The sequence below is a fragment of the Aotus nancymaae genome, unplaced genomic scaffold (genome assembly GCF_030222135.1).
Source record: "Aotus nancymaae isolate 86718 unplaced genomic scaffold, 86718_ANA_hifiasm-v0.15.2.pri h1tg000059l, whole genome shotgun sequence".
Classification (NCBI taxonomy): Eukaryota; Metazoa; Chordata; class Mammalia; order Primates; family Aotidae; genus Aotus; species Aotus nancymaae.
In genome coordinates, this window is record NW_026988473.1 from 14152987 (window position 1) to 14177783 (window position 24797).

At 42.8% G+C, this 24797-nt stretch overlaps 3 protein-coding genes across 8 annotated transcripts in view; 2 read left to right on the forward strand and 1 right to left on the reverse strand.

The window, feature by feature from the left end:
- FNBP4 (formin binding protein 4) overlaps window positions 1–20211 on the forward strand; it is a 54189-nt gene extending 33978 nt beyond the window's left edge. For both annotated transcript variants that reach the window (XM_012452584.3, XM_012452585.3), the window contains exons 13-17: window positions 5088–5398; window positions 5694–5838; window positions 6504–6844; window positions 16420–16577; window positions 19226–20211. In XM_012452584.3, coding sequence (XP_012308007.2) covers window positions 5088–5398; window positions 5694–5838; window positions 6504–6844; window positions 16420–16577; window positions 19226–19316 — 1046 coding nt within the window. In that variant the 3' untranslated portion in view covers window positions 19317–20211. The remainder of the gene's footprint in view (window positions 1–5087; window positions 5399–5693; window positions 5839–6503; window positions 6845–16419; window positions 16578–19225) is intronic.
- LOC105717365 (large ribosomal subunit protein eL42-like) lies at window positions 12957–13326 on the reverse strand. The gene has a single exon (XM_012452587.2). It carries the CDS (start codon window positions 13312–13314, stop codon window positions 13000–13002), a length of 315 nt encoding a protein of 104 aa, XP_012308010.1. The 5' UTR covers window positions 13315–13326; the 3' UTR covers window positions 12957–12999.
- A 1161-nt stretch (window positions 20212–21372) lies between the features above and the next one.
- The window catches only part of AGBL2 (AGBL carboxypeptidase 2), a 48038-nt gene continuing 44613 nt past the window's right edge, over window positions 21373–24797 (forward strand). For 4 of the 5 annotated variants that reach the window (XM_064364884.1, XM_064364886.1, XM_064364887.1 and 1 more), the window contains exons 1-3: window positions 21436–21844; window positions 21986–22121; window positions 22368–22437. In XM_064364884.1, the coding sequence (XP_064220954.1) occupies window positions 22086–22121; window positions 22368–22437 (106 nt within the window). In that variant the 5' untranslated portion in view covers window positions 21436–21844; window positions 21986–22085. The other variant, XM_064364885.1, reaches the window with a different exon arrangement.

The following is a 24797-nucleotide window of genomic DNA, read 5'->3' on the forward strand; positions in this document are numbered from 1 at the left end:
AATAGTGGCTAAAACCAGCTATCTTTTAAAGAAGATGAAACAAAACACAGCAATGTCCTGTCTCTTCAGAAAATTGTTTTAAGAAATTAACCAGGCATAGTTAGTGGCTCATGCCTGTAGTCCCAGCTGTTTGGGAGGCTGAGGTGGGAGGATTGCTTGATACCAAGATTTTGAGGCTGCAGTAAGCCATGATTGTACCACTGCACTCCAGCCTGAGCGACAGCAAGACCCTGTCTCAAAAATAAAGCAGGGGAAGAGGTGCAAAATTAGTGAGAAGCCAAGGAAATTTCAAAGTTGTAATTATTTTTCTAAATCCTTATTTATTGTCTCAGTGTTTGAATTTAACATTATATGTCTAAAGATGGAGTGGATTCTAAAGATGAATTGGGCTCAAGATACCCAACATATCTATTATGTTGAGGTTATGTCACTTAGGTGAAATTTAACTGCATTTTCTTTTTAATCTCTATGGAACAATTTGTATAATTTCTTGCTTTAAATTGCTAAACTGAGCTCTTGATTCAAAGTAATAAACAATAATTTCTCTTTGAGGGAGAAATTAAAGAAGGCCTTCTTCTTTTTGAGATGGAGTTTCACTCTCATTGCCTAGGCTGGAGTGCAGTGGCATGATATTGGCTCATTGCAACCACCACCTTTCAGGTTCAAGAAGGCTTTCTATACGTAGAAATAAGATGCTTAGGCTAGTGCGGTGGTTCGTGCCTGTAATCCCAGTACTTTGGGAGGCTGAGGCGGGTGGATCACCTGTAGTCAGGAGTTCAAGGCCAGCCTGGGCAACGTGGTGAAACCTCATCTCTACTAAAAGTACAAAAATTAGCTGGGTGCAGTGGTGGGTGCCTGTAATTGCAGCTACTTGGGAGGCTGAGGCACAAGAATTGCTTGAACCTGGGAGGTGGAGGTTGCAGTGAGCCAAGATTGCACCATTGCACTCCAGCCTGGACGGCAGAGCGAAACTCTCAAAGAAAAAAAAAAAAAAGGAAAAGAGAAAAGATGCCCAGAGAAACAAGGTTCTTAGGCAGATGCGGTGACTCATGTCACCGTACTTTGGGAGTTTGAGGCAGGAGGATCACTTGAGCTTAGGAATCCAAAACCAGCCTTGGCAACATGGTAAGACCCCATCTTTACAAACCATTGGCCTGGCTTGGTGGCATGAGTATGTGATCCTAGTTACTTGGAAGGCTGAGGTAGGAAGGATCACTTGAGCCTGAGAAGTTGAAGCTGCAGTAAACTATATTTACACTGCTGTACTCTAGTTTGAACAACAAAGTGAGATGAGATCCTATCTCAAACAGAGAAAGGAAAAATGGGAGTCTTAAAAAATTAAGAATTTTGGCTAGGCATGGTAGTTCACGCCTCTAATCCCAGCACTTTGGGAGGCCAAGGTGCGCAGATCACTTGAGGTCAAGAGTTCGAGACCAGCCAGCATGGTGACACCCCATCTCTACTAAAAATACAAAAATTAGCTACTCGTGGTGGCGGATGCCTGTAATCCCAGCTATTTGAGAGGCTGAGGCAGGAGAATCACTTGAACCCAGTAGGCAGAAATTGCAGTGAACTGAGATTGCACTCTGCACTCCAGCCTGGGCAACAGAGTGAGACTCTATCTGAAAAAAAAAATAATAATAATTTGTATCCTCGTAACATACTCAGTTTTAAGCTTGTAACTTTTAAATCTTTTAGCACATAATAAAAACTTTGTATACCATTTTAATCTCTCCTTGGACTTCAGACTTAAATATTCTTTTAAACAGCAAAAATACCAACTAGGTTAAATTTAAAAGCAAGGAGGAGCATCATTGTAATATGACATCCATGTATATTCAAACCAGAATTTTCTAATGGTCTTTGTGTGTAAGGCAAAGGTGATAATTGTCAATACTATGACATAGCTTTTATGTTTTGAATAAGTTTAGTTGGAGATTGAGGTATTTTTATTTATTTTCATGTGAGATGGGTAATGAGCTGACCTTATAACAAGGTTTGAGGGAGACATATTGTATATGGGAATTTGAAATGCTTATGAAATATAAAAGCAGAGGCTGGGCATGGTAGCTCACAACTGTAATCCCAACACTTTGGGAGACTAAGACTCGCAGATCACCTTGAGGTCAGGAGTTTGAGACCAACCCGGCCAACATGACGAAACCCCATCTCTTACTAAAAATACAAAAATTAGTCGGGCGTGGTGGTGTGCATCTGTACTCCCAGCTACTCACGAGGCTGAGGCAGGAAAACTGCTTGAACCCGGGAGGTGGAGGTTGCAGTGAGCCGAGATCATGCCACCCTACTCCAGCCGCAAGAGTGAGACTATCTCAAAAAAAAAGAAGAGGAAAAAAAACACTAGATTCACATATTCTAAAAATGCTCCTTGTTTGTGGCTAAATTAATCAAGTCTAAATTTATCAAATTTATAATCTCATATTTACAGAGTTTACTTAATTCTAATTAGCTCTGTTGGAGGTCATATTGGAGGTCATACACCACTATTAACCTTGAATCTGCTCTGTCTCCTTCGGTTCCTCTGCATAGCTGCATGTCACCATCATAAACATGTTGGTATTGCATTATGCTTATAGATAATCTAACAATAATTCAAAATCTGGCTGCTCTGAGTGCAGTGGTATTTACAACTAATTGATCACAACCAGTTACAGACTTTGTTCCTACTCCATTCCCACTGCTTCACTTGACTAGCCTTTAAAAAGAAAGAAAAAAATAGAGAAAAACTTATATTTATCTACTTTAAGTTAATAATCCTCAGTGTTTATTACCTTAGTTCAGATGTAGTCCTTGTGTACTATTATATAATGTAGACTATTTGGCCATACTCGACTTTTGTCTAAAAGTAAATGCATAATTTAATATTAAATATGGCCAAATAGAAAAGTTTAATGAGCCATTTAAGCCCAGTCACCCAGAAAACTGCATTTATGCTTCTGGTGAATTGTTTTCAATGTCCATTTCCAAAAGTAGCAGTAAGCAGCTATCTTAAAATAATTGGAGACAATGTGAATGATGTCGTTAGAGTCTTTTACACAATGTACTGTCTATCTGTTCCATAAAAAGTAGAAGTACTCTATTTGTGGCCAGCTTGGGCAACATAGTGAGACTCTTTTAAAAAAAAATTAAAAATTAGCCAGGTGTGGTACACACCTGTAGTCCTAGCAATTCAGGAGGCAGGAAGATCGCTTGAGCCAGGTGTTTGAGGTTAGAGTGAGCTATGATTGCACCACCTACACTCCAGCCTGGGCAACAGAGCAAGACCCAAATGGCTCATGTTGCTTTATTTTACCTTGTTGAGTGTCATTGTGTATTTTGAGCCAAGCAGTGTCAATGGCCTTCTTGCCCTAGCGTCTTTCATTATTGAGCTTCATTTAATCTCCCACTTTTGACCATGAAATTTAACAGGTGACTTCTTCTGGGTATCTACTCCAGGTGAAGTGAGATTTTTTTTTTTTTTTAACTGAGATGTCTAAAGCTCTTGGATTTCTGGTATTTCACTAGGACATCTTAGTAAAACAGGAAGTATTAGATGAGGAATCAGACTTGAGCTCGAGCTCTGGTTCTGGCCTGGCCACTAACATTGATATGATCTTGGGCAAGTTAGTTCCTGCCTGGGTTTCATTACCTTTAATTGAGGAAGTTGAAATAGATGATTTCTCATGTCTCTTCTACTCCTAAATTCTATGATTTTAGGGAGAAAAATCCCCTTCAACATTCCTGGGATATATATCTAATAGTCCCATATATTGTGAAACTTCCCTATTGACGATAAAGAGGGCTGGGGAAGGCTACAAGTAAGTATATCCTATTTTCTCTAATCTTTGAAGTTTTTCCCAGCAGAGAAAGGACAGTAAAAAATGGTGGCTTTTGCAGTTTGAGAAAAGCTGACCCTGCAGCTTTTCAGCTACAATTTTGTAATGTAGACTTCAGCAACAGCAATTTAAAAACCTCTGCAGTTTTAAAAATCTGAATTTCCTACTTTGAAGATTTATCTTCCTACATTTCTCTTTTATCATCACAAAAGTAAAAATTGCCCTACCTAACTTGTGTCTCTGTGATTTCACAAATTAATGTAATATATGCAAAGGTGTGAAGGAATAATATAGTTGACAGTGGCACCTTGCAAATGGATTTTTAAAACTTAGTAACCCAAATTAAACACAATGGGTAGAATTTTTCTGAGTTTTGAATGAATACTTTGGGTCATCTTCACTCACTTTATCTAGCTCACTAAAAAATAAAGTACTTGGAGGCTGGATGCAGTGGCTCTCGCCTATAAATCCCAGCACTTTGGGAGACCAGGGCAGGTGGATCACCTGAGGTCAGGAGTTCAAGACCAGCCTGATCAACATGGTGAAACCCTGTTTCTACTAAAAAATGCAAAAATTAGCCAGGCATGGTGGCTCGAGCCTGTAATCCCAGCTACTCAGGAGGCTGAGGCAGGAGAATCGCCTGAACCTGGGAGGCAGAGGTTACAGTGAGCCGAGATTGCACCATTGCACTCCAGCCTGGACAACAAGAGCAAAACTCCGTCTCAAAAAAAAAAAAAAAAGTACGTGGAATAATTATTGCAGGTGTACATTATTCACTCACTCCTTCACTTTTGAAATAAAGACTCCAGACTGTTGCCTTTTATTTGTATATGTTGAAGCTTGTGAGTGTTTAAGATAAAAAACTTCAAACTACAGATTCAGATGACTGCATTTCTCATTGAGTCAATGTAATATTTGGGTCCATAAATATGGACCCAAAGGACAAGACAGGTATAACACAGTTGGAGAAGGTGCCAACTGTGAGGTTCATCAATTTATATTTCCATGGATGTCATTTCTGAACCGAGTTGTTGAATATTTTAGTTACATCAGTATAGAATAGATGCCTGTGGGCCACATTTTATTTTTAGGAAGGAGCCACTCCCTGCTGCTTGACGCCGCATTCTATACTATTTTGTACATTGTGTTAGGTTCCTATAGATGTTTGTCTTACTGACCAGCTGAATATTTCTATGAATATAAGCCAGGGAGTTTTTGTCTTGCTTTTTTCCTGATTGTTATCTGTTTTCATAGGTTCTCTTTGTAAAGAACCCTTTTCTGGTCAAGTTTCTTCTTCATCACTCATGCCATTTACTCCATTCTGGACCCTCCTTCAGTCAAATGTTCCTGTGCTTCAACCTCCATTACCCTTGGAAATGCCACCACCCCCACCTCCACCTCCAGAATCACCTCCACCCCCTCCTCCACCACCTCCTCCTGTGGAAGATGGTGAGATCCAGGAGGTAGAGATGGAGGATGAGGGAAGTGAGGAGCCCCCTGCCCCAGGAACAGAGGAGGATACCCCTTTAAAACCTTCAGTACAAACCACAGTTGTAACTACCCAGGTGAGTAATATCCTTTGGCATTCTGAATGATTTTGAGGATGGAGCATGCTTGACACCATATTTTATTTTAGAAGTGTATGTTTTAAAGGCTGGGCACGGTGGCTCATGCCTGTAGTCCTAGTGCTTTTGAGAGGTCAAGGCAGGAGGATTGCTTAAACCCAGGAGATTACAGTGAGTCATGATCTCACCACTGCAGCTTGTGCAACAGAACGAGACCCTGTCTCAAAAAAGGAGAGGGGGTGGCGTATGTTTAACCAGGGCCTTCAACCACTGATCACAAATTTTTGTGTTTCAGAGTTCAGTGGATTCCACCATCCCTAGTTCTTCTTCCACTAAAGGGATAAAGAGGAAAGCTACAGAAATTAGTACTGCAGTGGTTCAGAGGTCAGCTACCATTGGCAGTTCTCCAGTTCTCTATAGCCAGTCAGCTATAGCTACAGGTAATTGTGATTAAAGCATGGTTTTTCCTCAATGTATTGTTTCTTTTTTCCCCCAGCATTAGATGCTATAAAAATTAAAGAAATGTTAAGGTTCTTTGCAAAGACTGTTTGCATTTATGTTACTTCCAAAAAAAACACTTTTAACAGTTTAATTGGCCATGCACAGTGGCTCACATCTATAATCTCAGCATTTTGGGAAGCTGAGGCCAGTGGATTGCTTGAGCTCAGGAGTTGGAGACCAGCCTGGGCAATACGACAAAAGCCTGTCTACAAAAAATACAAAAATTAGCCAGGCATGGTATTTCACGCCTGTAGTCCCAGCTACTTGGGAGACTGAGGTGGGAGGATCACTTGAGCCTTGGAGGTTGTGGCTGCAATGAGCTGTGATCACCCTGCTGCACTCCATCCAGTCTGGGCAACAGAGCAGGACCCTGTCTTAAAAACACAAAATGTTCAGCATGTATCCTTCCAGATTGTCTTTGGTACATTTATGTATATTGATGATTTTGATGTTTAGGTAGTTTAATGCCAAGGTATTCAAAATTAATATATTTTGCTACTAGCAAATATGGCCGTATTTTTTAGATAAGGGTATATTGGATTCATTGGATCTGTTCTTGTCATGATGTCCTTTTTATAGTATCATTTTATGTTTTCTGTGTTAGGTCTCCAGGCAGCAGGGATTGGAAACCAGGCGACAGGAATTGGACATCAGACAATACCAGTTAGCCATCCAGCAGCAGGAATGGGTCATCAGGCCAGAGGAATGAGCCTGCAGTCAAATTACCTTGGATTAGCGGCAGCACCTGCAATTATGAGTTATGCAGAATGTTCTGTCCCAATTGGAGTGACTGCTCCCTCGTTGCAGCCAGTCCAGGCCCGAGGTGCTGTGCCTACCACTGCCATTATAGAACCACCACCACCTCCACCTCCTCCTCCTCCACCACCACCACCAGCTCCCAAAATGCCACCACCTGAAAAGACAAAAAAAGGAAAGAAAGACAAGGTATAATAAATCTCCCTTTTTAAAAATTTATTTTTAAAAATTTTATTGAAGTTATATTCACATAACATAAAATTAACCATTTTCAGGCCAGGCACGTTTGCTGACGCTTGTAATCCCAGCACTTTGGGAGGCTGAGGCAGGTGGATCACTTGAGGTCAGGAGTTAGAGACCAGCCTTTTCAAGATGGTGAAACCCTGTCTCTACTAAAAATACAAAAATTAGCTGGTCCTGGTGGCGCACGTTTGTAATCCCAGCTACTCAGGAAGCTGAGGCAGGAGAATTCATTTGAACCCAGGAGGTAGAGGTTGCAGTGAGCCAGGATCACACCACTGCACTCCAACCTGGGCAACAGAGCAAGACTCTGTCTCAAATTAAAAAAAAAAAAAAAAAAAAAAATCAACCTTTTTCAGTTTTAGTACATTCACAATATTATATAACCACCATCTCTGTCTAGTTACAATACATTTTTATCACCCCAAAAGAACAAATACCCTGTATCCATTAAGCAGTCATTCTCCATTATCTCCTCCCAACACTTAGGAACTACCACACCAATCTGCTGTGTCTGGATTTACCGATTCTGAATACTTCATGTAAATGGAGTCATGCAGTACATGACCTTTTGGGCCTGGCCTCTTTCACTTAGCATAATGTTCTTGAGGTTCATCTGTGTAGCATGTATCAGTATGCTAAGTAATATTCTACTGTATGTATATGTATATACCACAATTTACCATTCAATAGTTGATGGACATTTGGATTGTTTCTACCTTTTGGCTTTTAAGAATAATGCTGCTATGAGCATTCATATACAAGTATTGATTACCTGTTTTGAGTTCTTTTGGGTATATACCAATACATTTGTTTCTCATTTTTATGTTTTCTTTTTGGGTTTTTGTTTCTGTTTTGAGATGGAGCTTTTGTCCCCCAGGCTGGAATGTAATGGCATGATCTCAGCTCACTGCAAACTCCACCTCCCGGCTTCAAGTAATTCTCATGCCTTAGCCTCCCGAATAGTTGGAACTACATGTGCCTGCTACCATGCCCAGCTAATTTTTGTATTTTTAGTAGAGATGGGATTTTACCATGTTGGCAGACTGGTCTCGAATGCCTGACCTCAGGTCATCCGCCAACCTCGGCCTCCCAAAATGCTGGGATTATAGGCGTGAGCCACCATGCCTGGCCTGTTTTTTGGGTTTTTTAATTGCAGTGTTTTTTATACTGGTTGTGAAGTGGTATCTCATTGTGATATTGATTTTCATTTCTTCTTTTTTATTTTTGAGACAGAGTCTGCCCTGTTTTTTGGTTTTTTAAATCCAGTATTTTTTTATATTAGGTGTGAAGTGGTATCATTGTGATTTTGATTTTCATTTCTCTCTCTCTTTTTTTATTTGGAGACGGATTCTTGCTCTGCTGCCTAGGCTGGAGTGCAATGGCACGGTCTCGGCTCACTGCATCCTCCGCCTCCTGGGTTCAAGTGATTCTCCTGCTTTAGCCCCCGCAGAGTGCTGGGATTACAGGCGTGAGCCACCGTGCCTGGCTGATTTTCATTTAATTTCATTTCATTTCTCCAATGACTTAATGTTGAACATTTTCTCAAATTCTCACTAGCCATTTGTTTACTTTCTTTTGAAAAATATCTCATCAGTTCCTTTGCCCATTCTTGAATTGGGTTGTGTGACTTTTTGTTGTTGAATTGTAAGAGTTCTATGCATATTCTAGGTATAAGACCTTAATAGTATGTATGATTTGCAAATATTTTCTCCCAGTCTGTGGTATGTCCTTTCTTTTTCTGGTGGCTTTTGAAAAACAAAAGGTTTTTGTTGTTGTTGTTGTTGTTATTGTTTTGTGTCTTCTTTTGAGACAATCTCACTCTGTTGCCCAGGCCGGAGTGCAGTAGTGAGATCTCAGCTCATTGCAACCTCTGCTTCCTGAGTTCAAACAATTCTCCTGCCTCAGCTTCCCAAGTAGCTAGGATTATAGGAGTGTGCCAACACGCCCAGCTAATTTTTGTATTTGTAGTAGAGACGGGTTTTGCCATTTTTCCCAGGTTGATCTCGAACTCCTGACCTCAAGCAATCCGCCCACCTTGGCTTCCCAAGCAGCTGGGACTACAGGCCCAAGCCTCCATGTCTGGCTATTTTTTGTAGAGATGGGGTTTTGCCATTGATCTATATGCCTGTTTCTGTGCCAATATTATAGTCTTTTGATTATTGCTGCCTTGTAGTTTGTTTTGAAATTGGGAAGTGTGAGTCTTTCAGTTTTATTTTTCTTTTTCGATATTAGCAGTTAAGGGTGTCTTGCAATTCCGCATGAATTTGAGGACTGACTGACCTATTTCTGCAAAAAAAGCCATTGGAATTTTGATAGCGATTATGTTTAATCTGCATCTTGTTTGGGTAGTATTACTGTCTTAAAATTTAGACCTTTCAATACATGAACAGGGGATGCCTTTCGAGACAGGGTTTACTATGTTGCCCAGGCTGGTCTCAAACTCCAGGGTTCAAGTGATCCCCCTCATCTCACCCTCCTGAGTAGCTAGGAATAGAAGGATGCCACCACGTCCAGCTAATTTTTGTATTTTTTGTAGCAACAGGGTTTCACCGTGTGCCCCAGGTTGGTCTTGAACTCCTGGGCTCAAATGATCCCCCTGCCTTGGCTTCTGAAAAAGCTGGGATTATAGGCATGAGTTTTTTGAGATGAAGTTTAGCTCTTGTTCCCCAGGCTGCACCCGGCCTGTCTTTGGCTTTTGACAATTTGAATATCTGTCTTGGTGTGCTCCTTTTTGGATTTATCTTACTGGGGTTTGTTGAGGTTCTTAGATATGTATATCCATATTTTTCCTTAAATTTGGAAAGTTTTTGGTCATTATTTCTTCAAATAGTTTTCTCCTTGCCTCTCTTTTTCTTTTTGAAGTGCCGTAATGTGCATATTGGTTTGCTTGATGGTGTTCCATAAATAAGTCACTTAGACTCTCTTCATTTGGGTTCCTTGTTTTTTTGTTTGTGTTTTGAGGAGTTTCACTCTTGTCACCCAGGCTGGAGTGCAATGACGTGATCTCACTACAACCTCCGCCTCCTGGGTTTAAGCGATTCTCTTGCCTCAGCCTCCCCAATACCTGGGATTACAGGCACCTGCCATCACACCTGGCTAATTTTTGTATTTTTTTTTTTTTTTTAGTAGAGGCAGGGTTTCGCCATGTTGGCCAGGCTGGTCTCAAACTCCTGACCTCAGGTGATCCACCCGCCTTGGCCTCCCAAAGTACTGAGATTACAGACATGAGTCACCATGCCCAACCTAAAATATTTTTAGTGGAGATGGCGTTTCACCATGTTGGGCAGGCTTGGTGTCAAACTCCTGATCTCAGGTGATCCACCCACCTTGGCCTCCCAAAGTGTTGGGATTACATGTGTGAGCCACCATGCCTTGACCAAACAATTCTTTAATTAAAAAGGTCTGCTTTGTGCACTCTGGAATTGGGCCATGAGCTTATACTGGGAAAGCAGGAAGTCTTCAGTGTCACCATCAAGCTAGAGCAAAGGATGGGACAGACTCAAGGGCTTTAGGATGTTTCACATAGCTTTCCTGATACTTTTAAGTTGGCCTTGATGGAAAAAGACCATCTTAATGTATTTCCGGTGGCTCATGCCTGTAATCCCAGCACTTTGGGAGGCTGAGGTGGGTGGATCATGAGGTCAGGAGATCAAGACCATCCTGACCAACATGATGAAACCCCATCTCTACTAAAATTACAAAAATTAGCTGGGCGTGGTGGCACGTGCCTGTAGTCCCAGCTACTTGAGAGGAGGCTGAGGCAGGAGAATCCCTTGAACCAGGGAGTCGGAGGTTACAGTGAGCCAAGATCTTGCCACTGCACTCCAGCCTGAAGACAGAGTGAGGCTCTGTCTCAAAAAAAAAAAATGTATTTTAAGTTTGGCCACTGTTTGCCTGTTTTCCAGAGTGCTAACGAAGTTGATTCTGACAGTTTTTGCTTGATTTTTCGATGTTTCTTTGAAGAGATGCTTATGGAGCTGTCTACTCTGCTATTTTTGGTGGTGTGTCCAGAAGTTTATTATTATTATTATTATTATTATTATTTTTTTTTTTTTTTTTTTGAGATAGAGTCTCACACTATTGCTGGAGCTGGAGTGTAATGGCATGATCTCAGTTCACTGCAACCTCCGCCTCCCGGTTCAAGCAGTTCACTTGCCTTAGCTTCCAAGTAGCTGGAATTACGGGTGCCCGCCACCCAACACCCAGCTAATTTTTTGTATTTTTAGTAGAGACAGTGTTTCACTATGTTGGCCATGCTGGTCTCAAACTCCTGACCTTGTGATCCGCTTGCCTCGGCCTCCCAAAGTGCTGGGATTACAGGTGTGAACCACTGTGCCTGGCTTTTTTTTTTTTTTTTTTTTTTTTAAATAGGGATAGATGAAGTCTCATTATGTTGGTCAGGCTGGTCTCAAACTCTTGAACTCAAGGGATCCTCCCACCTCAGCCTGCCAAAGTGCTGGGATTACAAGCATGAGCCATCATGCTTGCCCCTGTAAATCTTGAATTACACAAGAAATGACAGGATAGGGGCTGGGTGTGGTGGCTCACACCTATAAAACCAGCACTTTGAGAGGCTGAGGCACGCAGATCACATGAGGCCAGAAGTTCAAGACCAGCCTGGGCCACATGGCAAAACCCCATCTCTATTAAACATAAAAATAAAAAAGAAAAACTGATAGGATATTTCTGGATTGAACCACTTGTTTGTTGCCCAAGTTGGTTCATGGTTCCAGAAATTATCTCGAAATGATATAAATAAATGCTATAAAAATCAAGAATGACAATAGGACAATGTCTTGAACAGATCATTGTCAAGCTATTAACTGTAGCAGATGCAGTTCTCCTGAGCTAACGTACTGTTTACCACTTCCATGCCTTTACTTCCACTGTTTTCACAACTGTTCATTCTTTACACAGTTAAGTATTAGGAACAACTAGTGCTCAGAATCATTTCCTTTATGAAGCCTTCCCTGGCACTGTTCTCACCAGTCTTCCAAGAGAGGTAATTCCACCTCCAATCAATAAGTAATATTTTAGCCAGTCATGCTTTTATTGTCCTGTAAATAATACTTCAAAATTCCAGAATGCTAAAATAATACATCATTTTTACATACTTACCAGATAGATAAAAAGCAATGTTGCCAGGTGAGGTGGTTCATGCCTGTAGTCCCCACACCACCTACTCAGGAGACTGAGATGGGAGGATCACTTGAGCCCAGATGTTTGAGGCTACAGTGATCTATGCTCATGCCACTGCACTCCAGCCTGGGCAACACAGCGAATATTGCTCTGTCTGTCCGGGAGTCAGTAAATATAAAAAGAAATTGAAATGTCCAGCTTATTTTCTTGAGGGGGGCAGGGACCTTATTCAAGAAATCTGTTTGTCTCAAGTGCTGGAAGGAAAATCAGCTTGGGCCCCCACACCCAGTCCTCACATGAGTACAGTATTCAAATATGTCCCTGCTTGTTGAGCCAGCATGACCCAGATAGGTCTTCAAACACACATCTGTGTCTCTTAAAAAACATAAGGATAAACTTTTCAAGAGACTGAGGCAGGAGAATTGCTTGAACCCAGGAGGTGGAGGTTGCAGTGAGCTGAGATCGCACCACTGCATTCCAACCTAGGCAACAACAGTAAAACTCTATCTCAAAAAAAAAAAAAAAAAAAAGTGAAAAGAAATTGGTTTTATCAATGTGTAATGTATTTGTCAGATGCTCTCCCTAGGGGCTTGGGATTTAGCAGTAAATGAAACAGACCAAAAAAAAAAAACAAACCCTTAATGCTTTTGTAGAACTTTTCTTCTGGCAAGGGGTGGCTTGGGAGATAGATAAGGGAAAAATATACCTATGATAAGTATTTTTAAGATAATTGAAAAATGAGTAAGAGGAGAGACTGTTATCTTTGGCAGGTTGTGATATTTCAGGTGAGGCAGTTAAGAAGCCCTCTTTATTTTAAAAACATAAAGCCTCTGCTAGGATGCCTTATTTGATCAGAAATGTGACAGTAGTGACAAAGCAAGCTAATATGTTGGATATTGGATATATAATTCTATTTTTTTAACAAAAACTCAAGATTTTATTGTCTTCATAAAAGATGTCACTTAGAACTGGATCACTTGGCCCTTTCTCTTCTTATCTCCTCCCAATTCAAAATACTTGCATCTTTTAATTGCCAGCATTCTCTTAGATCTGCAGTTGGGCTCAACGCACTTTAGCACGATCTTCTTTGTAGTTTTAGCCTTTTTCCGGAAAGTCAGCTTAGTTTGCCCACCATAGCCACTCTGCTTCCTGTCATAGAGCCACTTTCCCTGGGCATACAGAGAATCCTTGCCCTTCTTGTACTGTGTCACTTTGTGGGGTTGGTGCTTGCCACACTTCTTACAGAAAGTCTGGCGGGTTTTAGGAACGTTCACCATGTTTGCGTGAGTGCTACCAGCACGGAAAACAATTCTATTTTTGAAAGAATCACTTTTTCTCCCAGAGTCTCACTCTGTTATCCAGGCAGGAGAATAGTGGCACAATCATTGCAGCCTCGAACTCATGGGCTCAAGTTATCTTCTTGCCTCAGCCTCCCAAGCAGCTGCGATTACAAGCCTGTGCCACCACACTAAACTAACTTAAAAAAATTTTTTTTTGAAGGAACAGGGATTTGCTTTGTTGCCCAGACTAGTCAAACTCCTGGCCTCAAGTGATCCTTGTGCCTCAGCTTCCCAAAGTGTTGGGATTACAGGCGTGAGCCACCACACACGCAGCTCACAAATATTTTTTTACTATGACAGCACATGTTAGGCCAGGCCCAATGACTCATGCCTGTAATATCAGCACTTTGGGAGACTGAGGCGGGTGTATCATTTGAGGTCAGGAATTCAAGACAAGCCTGGCCAAAATGATGAAACCCTGTCTCTACTAATACAAAAATTAGCCAGGTATGGTAGCGTGCGCCTATAGTCCTAGCTACTCTGGAGGCTGAGGCAGGAGAATTGCTTGAACCTGGGAGGCAGAAGTTGCAGTGAGCCGAAATCGTGCAGCTACACTTCAGCCTAGCAACAGGATGAGACTCCATCTCAAAAAAAAAAGCACGTTGGGGAAAGGCCAGGCATGGTGGCTCATGCCTGTAATCCCAGCAGTTTGGGCGGCCGAAGTGGGTAAATTACCTGAGGTCAGGAGTTTGAAACCAGCCTGGCCAACACGGTGAAACCCCATCTCTACTAAAACTATAAAAATTAACCAGCATGGTGGTACACGCCTGTAATCCCAGCTACTCCGGAGGCTGAGGCAGGAGAATCGCTTGAATCTGGGAGGTGGAGGTTGCAGTGAGATATGATCACACTACTGCACTCCAGCCTGGGCTGCAGATAAATTTATCTAAAAGAGTGAGACTGTCTCAAAGAAAAGGGAAAAAGTGCATGTTTATTATAGACAATGTAGACAATGAAGGGAAGCAAAAAGAAAAATATTATACCATTATACCTTCTCTTAGAACTAACCGCATCATTGATTTTTTTTTTTTGGTGAGGGGAAGGGAGACAGAGTCTCTGTCACCCAGGCTGGAGTGCAGTGGCATGATCTTGGCTCACTGCAACCTCTGCATTCTGAGTAGCTGGGACTACAGGCATGTGCACCACCATGCCAGGCTAATTTTTTTTTTTTGAGACGGAGTTTCGCTCCTGTTACCCAGGCTGGAGTGCAATGGCGCGATCTCGGCTCACCGCAACCTCCGCCTCCCGGGTTCAGGCAATTCTCCTGCCTCAGCCTCCTGAGTAGCTGGGATTACAGGCATGCGCCACCATGCCCAGCTAATTTTTTGTATTTCTAGTAGAGACGGGGTTTCACCACGTTGGCCAGGATGGTCTCGATCTCTTGACCTCGTGATCCACCTGCCTCGGCCTCCCAAAGTGCTGGGATTACAGGCTTGAGCCACCACGCCCGGCTTTTTTTTTTTTTTTTTTTTTTTGAGATGGAGTCTTGCACTGTCACTGGGGCTGGAGTGCAGGAGTGCAATCTTGGCTCCCTGCGACGTCTGCCTCCCAGGTTCAAGTGATTCTCTTGCCTCAGCCTCCCAAATAGCTGGGATTACAGGCGTCTGCCACCACACCCAGCTAATTTTTTGTATTTTTAGTAGAGATGGGGTTTCATCATGCTGGCCAGGCTGGTCTCGAACTCCTGACCTGCTGATTCGCCTGCTTTGGTCTCCCAAAGTTCTGGGATTACAGGTATGAGCCATGCACCCAGCGATATTTTTTATATTTTTAGTAGAATTGGGTTTTTGTCATGTTGGCCAGGATGTTCCTGGCCTCAAGTGATCTACCCACCTTGGCCTCCCAAAGTGTTGCAATTTGAGACAGAGTCCCACTGTGTCGCCGAGGCTGGAGTGCAGGGGCGTGCGATCTTGGCTCACTGCAACCTCTGCCTCCTGGGTTCAAGCGATTCTCCTGCCTCGGCCTCCTAAGTAGCTGGGACTACAGATGCCTGCCACCACACCTAGTTAATATGGCAATTTAGTTTGTTGCTCCTTTTGCTTTTATTGTTTAGCTTTTTTTTTTAATCACTTGATAGGAACACTGCATCTATTTAAAACTTGAAAACAGGAACACTATAATTCTGAGAAGATGAAATAAAGGCAGTATTTTGAATTGCAGAGGATAGGGAGGTAAAGGAAGTTTCTATGACCTGATATTATAAAATATCACATTTACAGGCCGGGCACAGTGGCTCACGCCTATAATCCCAGCACTCTGGGAGGCCGAGGCGGGTGGATCACGAGGTCAAGAGATCGAGACCATCCTGGTCAACAAGGTGAAACCCCATCTCTACTAAAAATACAAAAAATTAGCTGGGCATGGTGGCGCGCGCCTGTAGTCCCAGCTACTTGGGAGGCTGAGGCAGGAGAATTGCTTGAACCCGGGAAGCGGAGGTTGCGGTGAGCCGAGATCACGCCATTGCACTCCATCCAGCCTGGGTAACGAGCGAAACTCCATCTCAAAAAAAAAAAAAATCCATAAAGCTTTGTAAATGTGATATATTTCTTTTTTTTGAGACGGAGTTTTGCTCGTTACCCAGGCTAGATGGAGTGCAATGGCGTGATCTCGGCTCACCGCAACCTCCGCCTCCCGGGTTCAAGCAATTCTCCTGCCTCAGCCTCCCGAGTAGCTGGGACTACAGGCATGCGCCACCATACCCGCTAGTTTTTGTATTTTTAGTAGAGACGGGGTTTCACCATGTTGACCAGGATGGTCTCGATCTCTTGACCTCGTGATCCACCCACCTCGGCCTCCCAGAGTGCTGGGATTATAGGCGTGAGCCACTGCGCCCAGCCAGCTTTATGGATTTTTAACCAAGCCTTTTCATTTATAGTTGGTAAGAAGTTTATGGCAAGAACCTTAGAATGGTATTTACTTTCTTTTAATTTTAAAGTCTGCATGTTCCTTAGAACTGGGAAAAGGATCCTGACCTCCATTATAGAGGACTCTTATCCTTATTTTATGTTTTCTGTTCCTTTTGACCATTAACCTTTGTTATAGGCAAAGAAGAGTAAGACCAAAATGCCATCTTTGGTAAAGAAGTGGCAAAGTATCCAGCGTGAGTTAGATGAAGAGGACAATTCTAGTTCCAGTGAAGAGGATCGGGAATCAACTGCACAGAAGCGAATTGAAGAGTGGAAACAGCAGCAGCTGGTTAGGTAAAAGAAAAGGGAACACAGATGGGTAGAGTAGGTTGTGGTTGTTAAAGATACAGTAGAATAGATGCTCTTAAAATTACAGCTTGTAAATTTATCTAAAAGTTTTTAATTTATAAACATGTTTTATTGCATTATAAAAATCATGGTCTAGCCTTTTTTTCAAAATCAGAAATACCAGAGTTGTAAAACTTTGTCCTGTTGATTGTTGGTCTAAGGCAAAGGCCTGTCTTAACTCTCAGTATATTATTTACATCTAGATCCAGTGGACCCTTTTTCTTTTTTCTTTGCCCCCTTCCCCACCCCCTAGTGGACGCTTTTTCATAGACATACACACGCAGACATACACACATACATACATACTAACTTATTTTACAAATTTACAAATAATTTTTACAAACAGTTTTCAGAATTAAAGTCTTTTCCCTATCCCTGTTTCTCAGTCAGGCAAGGTAGAATACAGAGCTGCCTTTGAATTGCACTTGTTCTAGAATAGAAGTTAATGAGAGAGCACACCACACTAGGAACTAAATGAACCTCTACTAGGTAAAAAAATCCTTCTTTACCTTGTTTGACTAAAATAAAAGGATAGGTCCGGGCAAGGTAGCTCATGCCTGTAATCCTAGCACTTTGGGAGGCCGAGGTGGACAGATCATGTGGTCAAGAGATCAAGACCATCCTGGCCAACATGGTGAAACCCCATCTCTACTAAAAATACAAAAATTAGCTGGGCGTGGTGGCACATGTCTGTAGTCCCAGCTAGTTGGGAGGATGAGGCAAGAGAATCGCTTGAACCTTGGGAGGTTGAAGTTGCAGTGACTGGAGATCACACCACTGCACTTCAACCTGGCGACAGAGCGAGACTCCAAAAAAAAAAGGATAGGGAGGGCCGGGCGCAGTGGCTCACGCCTGTAATCCCAGCACTTTGGGAGGCCGAGGCGGGTGGATCACGAGGTCAAGAGATCGAGACCATCCTGGTCAACATGGTGAAACCCCGTCTCTACTAAAAATACAAAAAATTAGCTGGGCATGGTGGCGCGTGCCTGTAATCCCAGCTGCTCAGGAGGCTGAGGCAGGAGAATTGGCTGAACCCGGGAGGCAGAGGTTGCGGTGAGCCGAGATCGCGCCATTGCACTCCAGCCTGGGTAACAAGAGCGAAACTCCGTCTCAAAAAAAAAAAGGATAGGGAGAACTGGCCTCAAGTAATCCTTGTTACTCAGCCTCCCAGGGTGTTGGGATTACAGGTGTGAATCAGCACATCCAGCTCACCAATATTTTTTTACAATAAAAGCACATGTTGGGCTAGTTGCGGTGGCTCCTGCCCATAATCCCAGAACTTTGGGAGGCCAAGGTGGGAGGATCACGAGGTCAGGAGTTTGAGACCAGCCTGGCTGATATGGTGAAACTCCATCTCTACTAAAAATATAAAAATTAGCTGGGCATAGTAGTGGGTGCCTTTAATCCCAGCTACTCAGAAGGCTGAGGCAGGAGAATCGTTTGAACCTGGGAGATGGAGGCTGCAATGAGCTGAGATCATGCCATTGCACTCTAACCTTTGCAACAGGGTAAGACTCCGTCTCAATAAAATAAATAAAAAAAAACACATGTTGGCTGGGCACTGTGTGGCTCACACCTGTAGTCTTAGATGCTTGGGAGGCTGTGACAGGAAGATGGCTTTCTCAAAAATTCTAGAAATTTTAAAGACTTAAGACCCAGCAAATACAGTTTTTTATTTCATGTTTTCCCTGTTTTGAAGGTATACATTATGAAATGGTCAGCGTTCTTTGCAACTCACTGTACACATCTAGTTGTCAGTGTGTAACCTAGAACATGGCTGTCTAATACTGGATTTCAAATTCATATCTGATAGGTTCTAGCTTATTTTTTATTAAAAGATCTAGTGCATTCATTCTGCTAATTGCAAGATAGAATTTGAATTTCAATCCTTACAAATAATACTACTTGAAAGAGAAACTCAAAAACATTAGATCCAGAGGTCTCTGATGGTAGATTGAGGGTTAGATATATCTGCCTTGAAGAATCGTGTTAACTCCTGTGGGCTAAGAAAAAACTTAAATAGAATGTATTTTATCCCTTCAGTGTGCCTTTAATGGTTACTGGAGATATATTTATATAAATTAAGTCTGGGTGTGGTGGCTCACACCTGTAATCCCAACACTTTGGGAGGCCAGGCAGATCACCTGAGGTTAGGAGTTTGAGACCAGCTTGACACAACATGGAGAAACCTGTCTCTACTAAAAAAAATACAAAATTAGCTGGGTGTGGTAGCATATGCCTGTAATTTCAGCTACTTGGGAGGCTGAGGCAGGAGAATGGCTTGAACCCAAGAGGCAGAGGTTGCCGTGAGCTGAGATCACACCATTGCACTCCAGCCTGGGCAACAAGAGTGAAACTCCATCTCTAAATAAATAAATAAAAAGCACATACACATATACATAAAATTGGGGAAGTGTTTGGTTGACCTATCAAAATGAAGAAATTGAAGAATATACTGATATTTGGCTGAGAAACAACAGTTTAATAAACATATGATCAGGTTTTCAGTTTCAGTTCGGTGTTTATTTGTTAGGAAATGAATACTTTTGTTAATTTTTCTTTTCAGTGAAATAATCTGTGTGTTGTTTTCACAGTGGCATGGCAGAGAGAAATGCTAATTTTGAAGCCCTTCCTGAAGATTGGAGAGCAAGACTAAAGAGAAGGAAAATGGCTCCAAACACATAGTTCTTAAGTTTTTAAAACTTTTTTTGTATTATTTGTTTTATGTTCAAAGTCTTAACCAGTTTTATTGTTGTCAAATAAACTACAAATGTGATGGGGGAGACCATATGAGTTTCCTGGGCAAGAGTGTATGCATACAAAATTTCACTTCTGTGAAATGTAATTTTTCTGTTTTGCTAAAGGGTGAGGTGATTGGAATTGCTTTGACCATGCTGCATTTATTCTCACACTGGCAAACTTAGCATAGGTACATTAACCTCATCAGTCTTGAAGAACATGTGGCTCATGAATATGACACCTCTGTAGAGGACTCCCTGACTTTTAAAAGTGAAGGATTAACTTCTCCTCCAGAACAAGTGCAATTCAGAAGGCAGCTCTGCATTCTACCTTGCTTGACTGGGATTATCTGGATCTCTTTCTGGCCTCTTCCTCTAGTCAGCCACCCCTGAAATGCTGAGGTCTAAGTGGTTTACCTTGTGCTGATAGATGGCCACACTCTTTAGAGTAGTTCTCGTAAATTCTAGAACTGGTAGCTCATTTCGCACACTAGGTGGCATACAAACAGCAGCATTGGCAGCAGGTGTTCAGATCCTTGATTTTGAGAATTTCCCCTCAAGTATGTGGCAGTAGGTGTAACAAGACATTCTATGTATTAATGTCTCCATTGTCTTAACCCTGTTTCAAAACAAAATTCACCTCCTTTATGTGAATGTATTCTCCATAAAATTCCAGTATTTAAAAAGTGGTTTACCATTCTGTACTTTGTATTGTATCACAATCAGGTAAAAGTCACTTTAAACTGAGGAAAAGGCAAATTGTGTTTTAAAGCTCTTTGTATTTCTCCAGTTTCTGACCTTGTAAATTTGTATATATGCACTAATAAAGCTTTTTTTTATAATTCTGTTGGGTTATCCTTTTGCTCATCAAAGCCTGTTATTCCCATTATGTAACCAGGACTTGTTTTTTTTTTTTCTAAGCATGTACATTGTAAGGTGTGTGCTTTCAGGGAAAAGAGCAGCAGATCTTGAGTCGGGAGTAGGGGAATGGTGGGGCCAGTTTAGACAAACAGGCTTCTAATACCAGATGGTGCTCTGTGACCTAAGTTTTGGGGTCTAATATCATTTATAATATCTATATTATCTAATACCTAGATTGGATAATAGCCATATTATCCAATAGCTATGTTAGATAATATTTGACCTACTTAATTGCTGGCAATGATGTAATATGGTTAACATTTTGAATAAAAGGTGCTTTATAGCTTTTTCCTCACTGATGACAAAAGTAACAGGTTAATATTCGTAAAAAGATAACCAAAGACACGTGTTTGAATTTTATTTTTTATTTTTTTTGAGACGGAGTTTCGCTCGTTACCCAGGCTGGAATGGCACGATCTCGGCTCACCGCAACCTCCGCCTCCCGGGTTCAGGCAATTCTGCCTCAGCCTCCTGAGTAGCTGGGATTACAGGCACGCGCCACTATGCCCAGCTAATTTTTTGTATTTTTAGTAGAGACGGGGTTTAACCATGTTGACCAGGATGGTCTCGATTTCTTGACCTCGTGATCCACCTGCCTCGGCCTCCCAAAGTGCTGGGATTACAGGCTTGAGCCACCGCGCCCGGCCTGAATTTTATTGTAGTATATTTCTATGCATGTAATTTTTAAAACCAAAATGTGTGATTTGAATTTGCTAGCTTTGTTTCTTAAGTTTTTCAGTGTAGAAGGTAATTTTTGCGTTCTGGCTATAGAGTGGAGAGAATATAAAGTGAAAGGAGAGGAGCAGCAGCCCTCTTAGAGCAAAGTATGCATAAGAATGATCTAAAGCTAAGCAACAGGAAACGAGCTTGGAAATATGTTGAGGGCTGCTGGCACTGTACTCATCAATGCGGTTTCGATTCCCAAGCTGGGACTGTAATGTATGAGGGGAAGAATGAGTCCGAGTCGCCGCCACCCGCCAAGCTTATTGCTGACTTTCCCGGGGTTGCCCGCTCCCTCCCTGGAGGAGGGGCCTAGCTCCCCGGAAGCGCCCGGCAGCCCCGCCCTCCTTCCGCTTCCCGCTCGCGGTTGCTAGGCTACCTGGGCCCTCACAGAAAGCGGTGGTAGACAGGTGAGGCGAATTTGTCCCCTTTCCCGCACAAGGCTTGGCCTTTGTACCTAAGTGTGGTAGCCGCATGCCTCGCTCGGGCTTCTCTGCCGCACCCATCCGTGCTGCTCGGGACAGGCCGGGGCGCGAAGGCGGTAGCACCCATCTTCTTGGGAAATTTCTGCTCCCCCTCTCCCTCCTACCCTTTGGAAACCCCCTCACCACCTGCCCCGGACCAGGTTCCTCTAAACCTTAAATTGAGTTTTCAGGGCCCACTCTCCCGATCCCCTGACCTTTTTCCATCTACTCCGAGACGACTCTGCCGCGTGCTCCCATCCCCATTTCTTTCACTCGCTGTGGCGAGCATCTCCCTTCTCAGGGAGAAGAAAGCATGAGACCAGCACCTGGGAAGAAGAGGCAGGAAGACCTGCCGTCCTCCCTGTCTCAGGTACACTTCCGGCCTCGACGTGACCACCTTGTTTGGCTGAAGAGAAGCTGGGCTTGCAGGGTTTTCTGAAGTCAAGCGGGAGCTGGGGGGTTGCAGGGAGGTATTGGCAGTTTTTTCACTTGTCATGTTCTGGCTTTGTAGCTTCTCCTGTGTAATCACCTGCCTATTTGGAAATTGGGCAGCGTTTGCAGCTGGATGCTAACGTCACTGACTAATCTTCAGCCCATCATGCAGAAGTAACATGTTCCCAGCCTTGGAAACACAGCTAAAGCAGGAGGTCGGTACACAACACAGAAAGCCACAAATTTCTTCAGGGAACTCCACAGAAATCCCATACTAGATGAGAAGGGATGTTCTGGTGGCATCTTTTCCTAGCTGAAGATTTTGATCCCTACGATAGAATAATTCGTATGGAATGTGGTTCGCTGGGTGTAGTTTAGTCCTCTGAAACAACGCTCATGTACTTTTTGTTGAGTCTTATCGTTTTAAAACATCTTGATTGAAGTGGCCCTTCCTTTCACAGACTCACAGACTTCCTGATCCCTATGAAGACTTTATGTACCGTCACCTCCAATATTATGGCTACTTTAAAGGTAATAATACCATGTTCTTATCTAGTATCACTTTTCCTGGGCTCAAGGAGAAAATTGCTTTGTTAACTGGGAGGGTTGCACTTGGATAGACTAATAAATACTTTGAATTGACAAATACTTTTTCCTCTACCTTAGTGAAAAGTACTTCCTTTCCCCATTGATCTGCAGGGTCACCTCTGTCAAGTAGACAGAACCACTTAATACAAAGGTCTCTTTCTGGAATCTCTAGTCCAATGATCTGTTTGTCTATCCTTTACCAGTATCACTGTCTCTTAATTACTATATGGCCTTAAAATAGTTTTGGTATCTGGAAAGACATGTCTTCCCACCTTGTTCTTCCAAAGCGTCAGCTGTTCTTGAGTCTTTGCCTTCCTATATACATTTTGCAATTAGCTTATGACATTTTATTTTATTGTGAGATGCAGTCTCATTCTGTTGCCCGGGATGGAGTGCAGTGGCGTGCTCTTGGCTCATTGCAACCTCTGCCTCCCAGGTTCAAGCGATCATCCTGCCTCAGCCTCCTGAGTAGCTGGGATTACAGGCACATGCCACCATGCCCGGCTAATTTTTGTTTCTCCTTTTTTTTTCCCGAGGTGGAGTCTCACTCTTTTCGCCCAGGCTGGAGTGCAGTGGCACAATTTCGGCTCACTGCAACCTCCACCTCCCAGGTTCAAGCAATTCTCCTGCCTCAGCCTCCCAAGTAGCTGGGATTACAGGTGCCCACCACCACGCCCGGCTCATTTTTTGTGTAGTTTTACTAGAGACAAGGTTTTGCCATGTTGGGTCAGGCTGGTCTCCAACTCCTGACCTCAGGTGATCCACCCCCTTGGCCTCCCAAAGTGCTGGGATTACAGGTATGGGCCACCGTGCCTGTCCTAATTTTTGTATTTTTAGTAGACAAAGGATTTCACCTGTTGGCCAGGCTGGTCAAACTCCTGACCTCAAGTGATCCTCCTGCCTCAGCCTCCCAAAATGCTGGGATACCGCGCGATGGCTCACACCTGTAATCTCAGCACTTTCGGAGGCTTAAGTGGGCAGATGACTTGAAGCCAGGGGTTCCAGACCTGCCTGGCCAACAATGGCGAAACCCTACCTCTACTAAAAATACAAAAAATTAGCTGGATGTGGTGGCATGCACCTATAATCCCAGCACTTTGGGAGGCCAAGGCAGATGGATCACAAGGTCAGGAGTTCAAGACCAGCCTGGCCAAGATGGTGAAACCCCATCTCTACTAAAAAATACAAAAAATTAGTTGGGCATGGTGACAGACACCTGCAATCCCAGCTACTCAAGAGGCTGAGGCAGAGAATTGCTTGAAGCCGGGAGGTGGAGGTTGCAGTGAGCTAAGATTGCGCCACTGTACTCTAGCCTCGGCGACAAAACGAGACTCTGTGTCAGAAAAAGAAAAAGAAAATTAAATTTCTAGTTTGCCAGATTCAGCAGATACCCTTAGGATAAAGTGGCTTTGGGTTTCATTGCTCCACTGCCACTTTGATACTTGCTTTCACCTGGGTTTGGCTCTCTTGGCAGCTGTAGGGGCAGAGGGAAGGCTTTCCTTCCAGTGTCTCTGAAAGTTTGACTGACCGGTAATGGACAGACGAATAGAAAAAGGCATACAAATTTATGTGTATGTGGACATGTGATTCCCACAAATAGGAGACTCAAAGTAGGGCCAGATTGTTGAAGTTTAAATACCCTCTTAATAAGGAGAGAGAAATTCAGGGAGGGGGGTGTGCAGGCAATTGTGAAGGGTAGTAAATGATTTTCAGGAGAAAGGAATGAGCTCCAAGAACCATGTCCTGGGACAAAGTTCCTCTGAGCTCCCGGGAGGGGTGGCAAGAAAGTGAGGGGAGGAGCTTCACTGAAGAAAGATTGTCTTATGCAAATAGTTGCCCAGGTAATCTCTCAGAGTTGCCCTCAGAATTGATGAAAAGTCTCTCTGGATGTGGTGCCAATTTTTAGTCTCCTCTTTGGTGGTTCATCTTTACTGGTTATTTGATGTCCTAGGGAAGGGAACTTAAAACAACTGCTCTTCTTTTGGAAAGAAGTTTCCTTAGTCAAATAAGGAATTCCAGAGAGAGTCCCTTCCTGCTCTTGGGGCAGTGGGGAGACAGGAGAGGTCAGCAAGTCCTTGATTCTGAGGCAGCTTCTAAGACTTTTCTGTTTTGTTTTTTCAATTTTATTATAGATTAGAGGGTACATGTGCAGGTTTGTTACATGGGTAAATTTTATGTTGTTGAGGCTTGGAACCCTTTCTATATTTAGTTCAGTGTTGAGTATGCCAGTGTTCCAAACCTTTGGGCCAAATTTTTTTTTTTTTTTTTTTAAGACAGGATCTCGCTCTGCACTCAGGCTGGAG

Coding starts and splice junctions, on each gene's coding strand:
- LOC105717365 (XM_012452587.2), bottom strand. CDS start 13,314: ATGGTGAACGTTCCTAAAACCCGCCAGACTTTCTGTAAGAAGTGTGGC.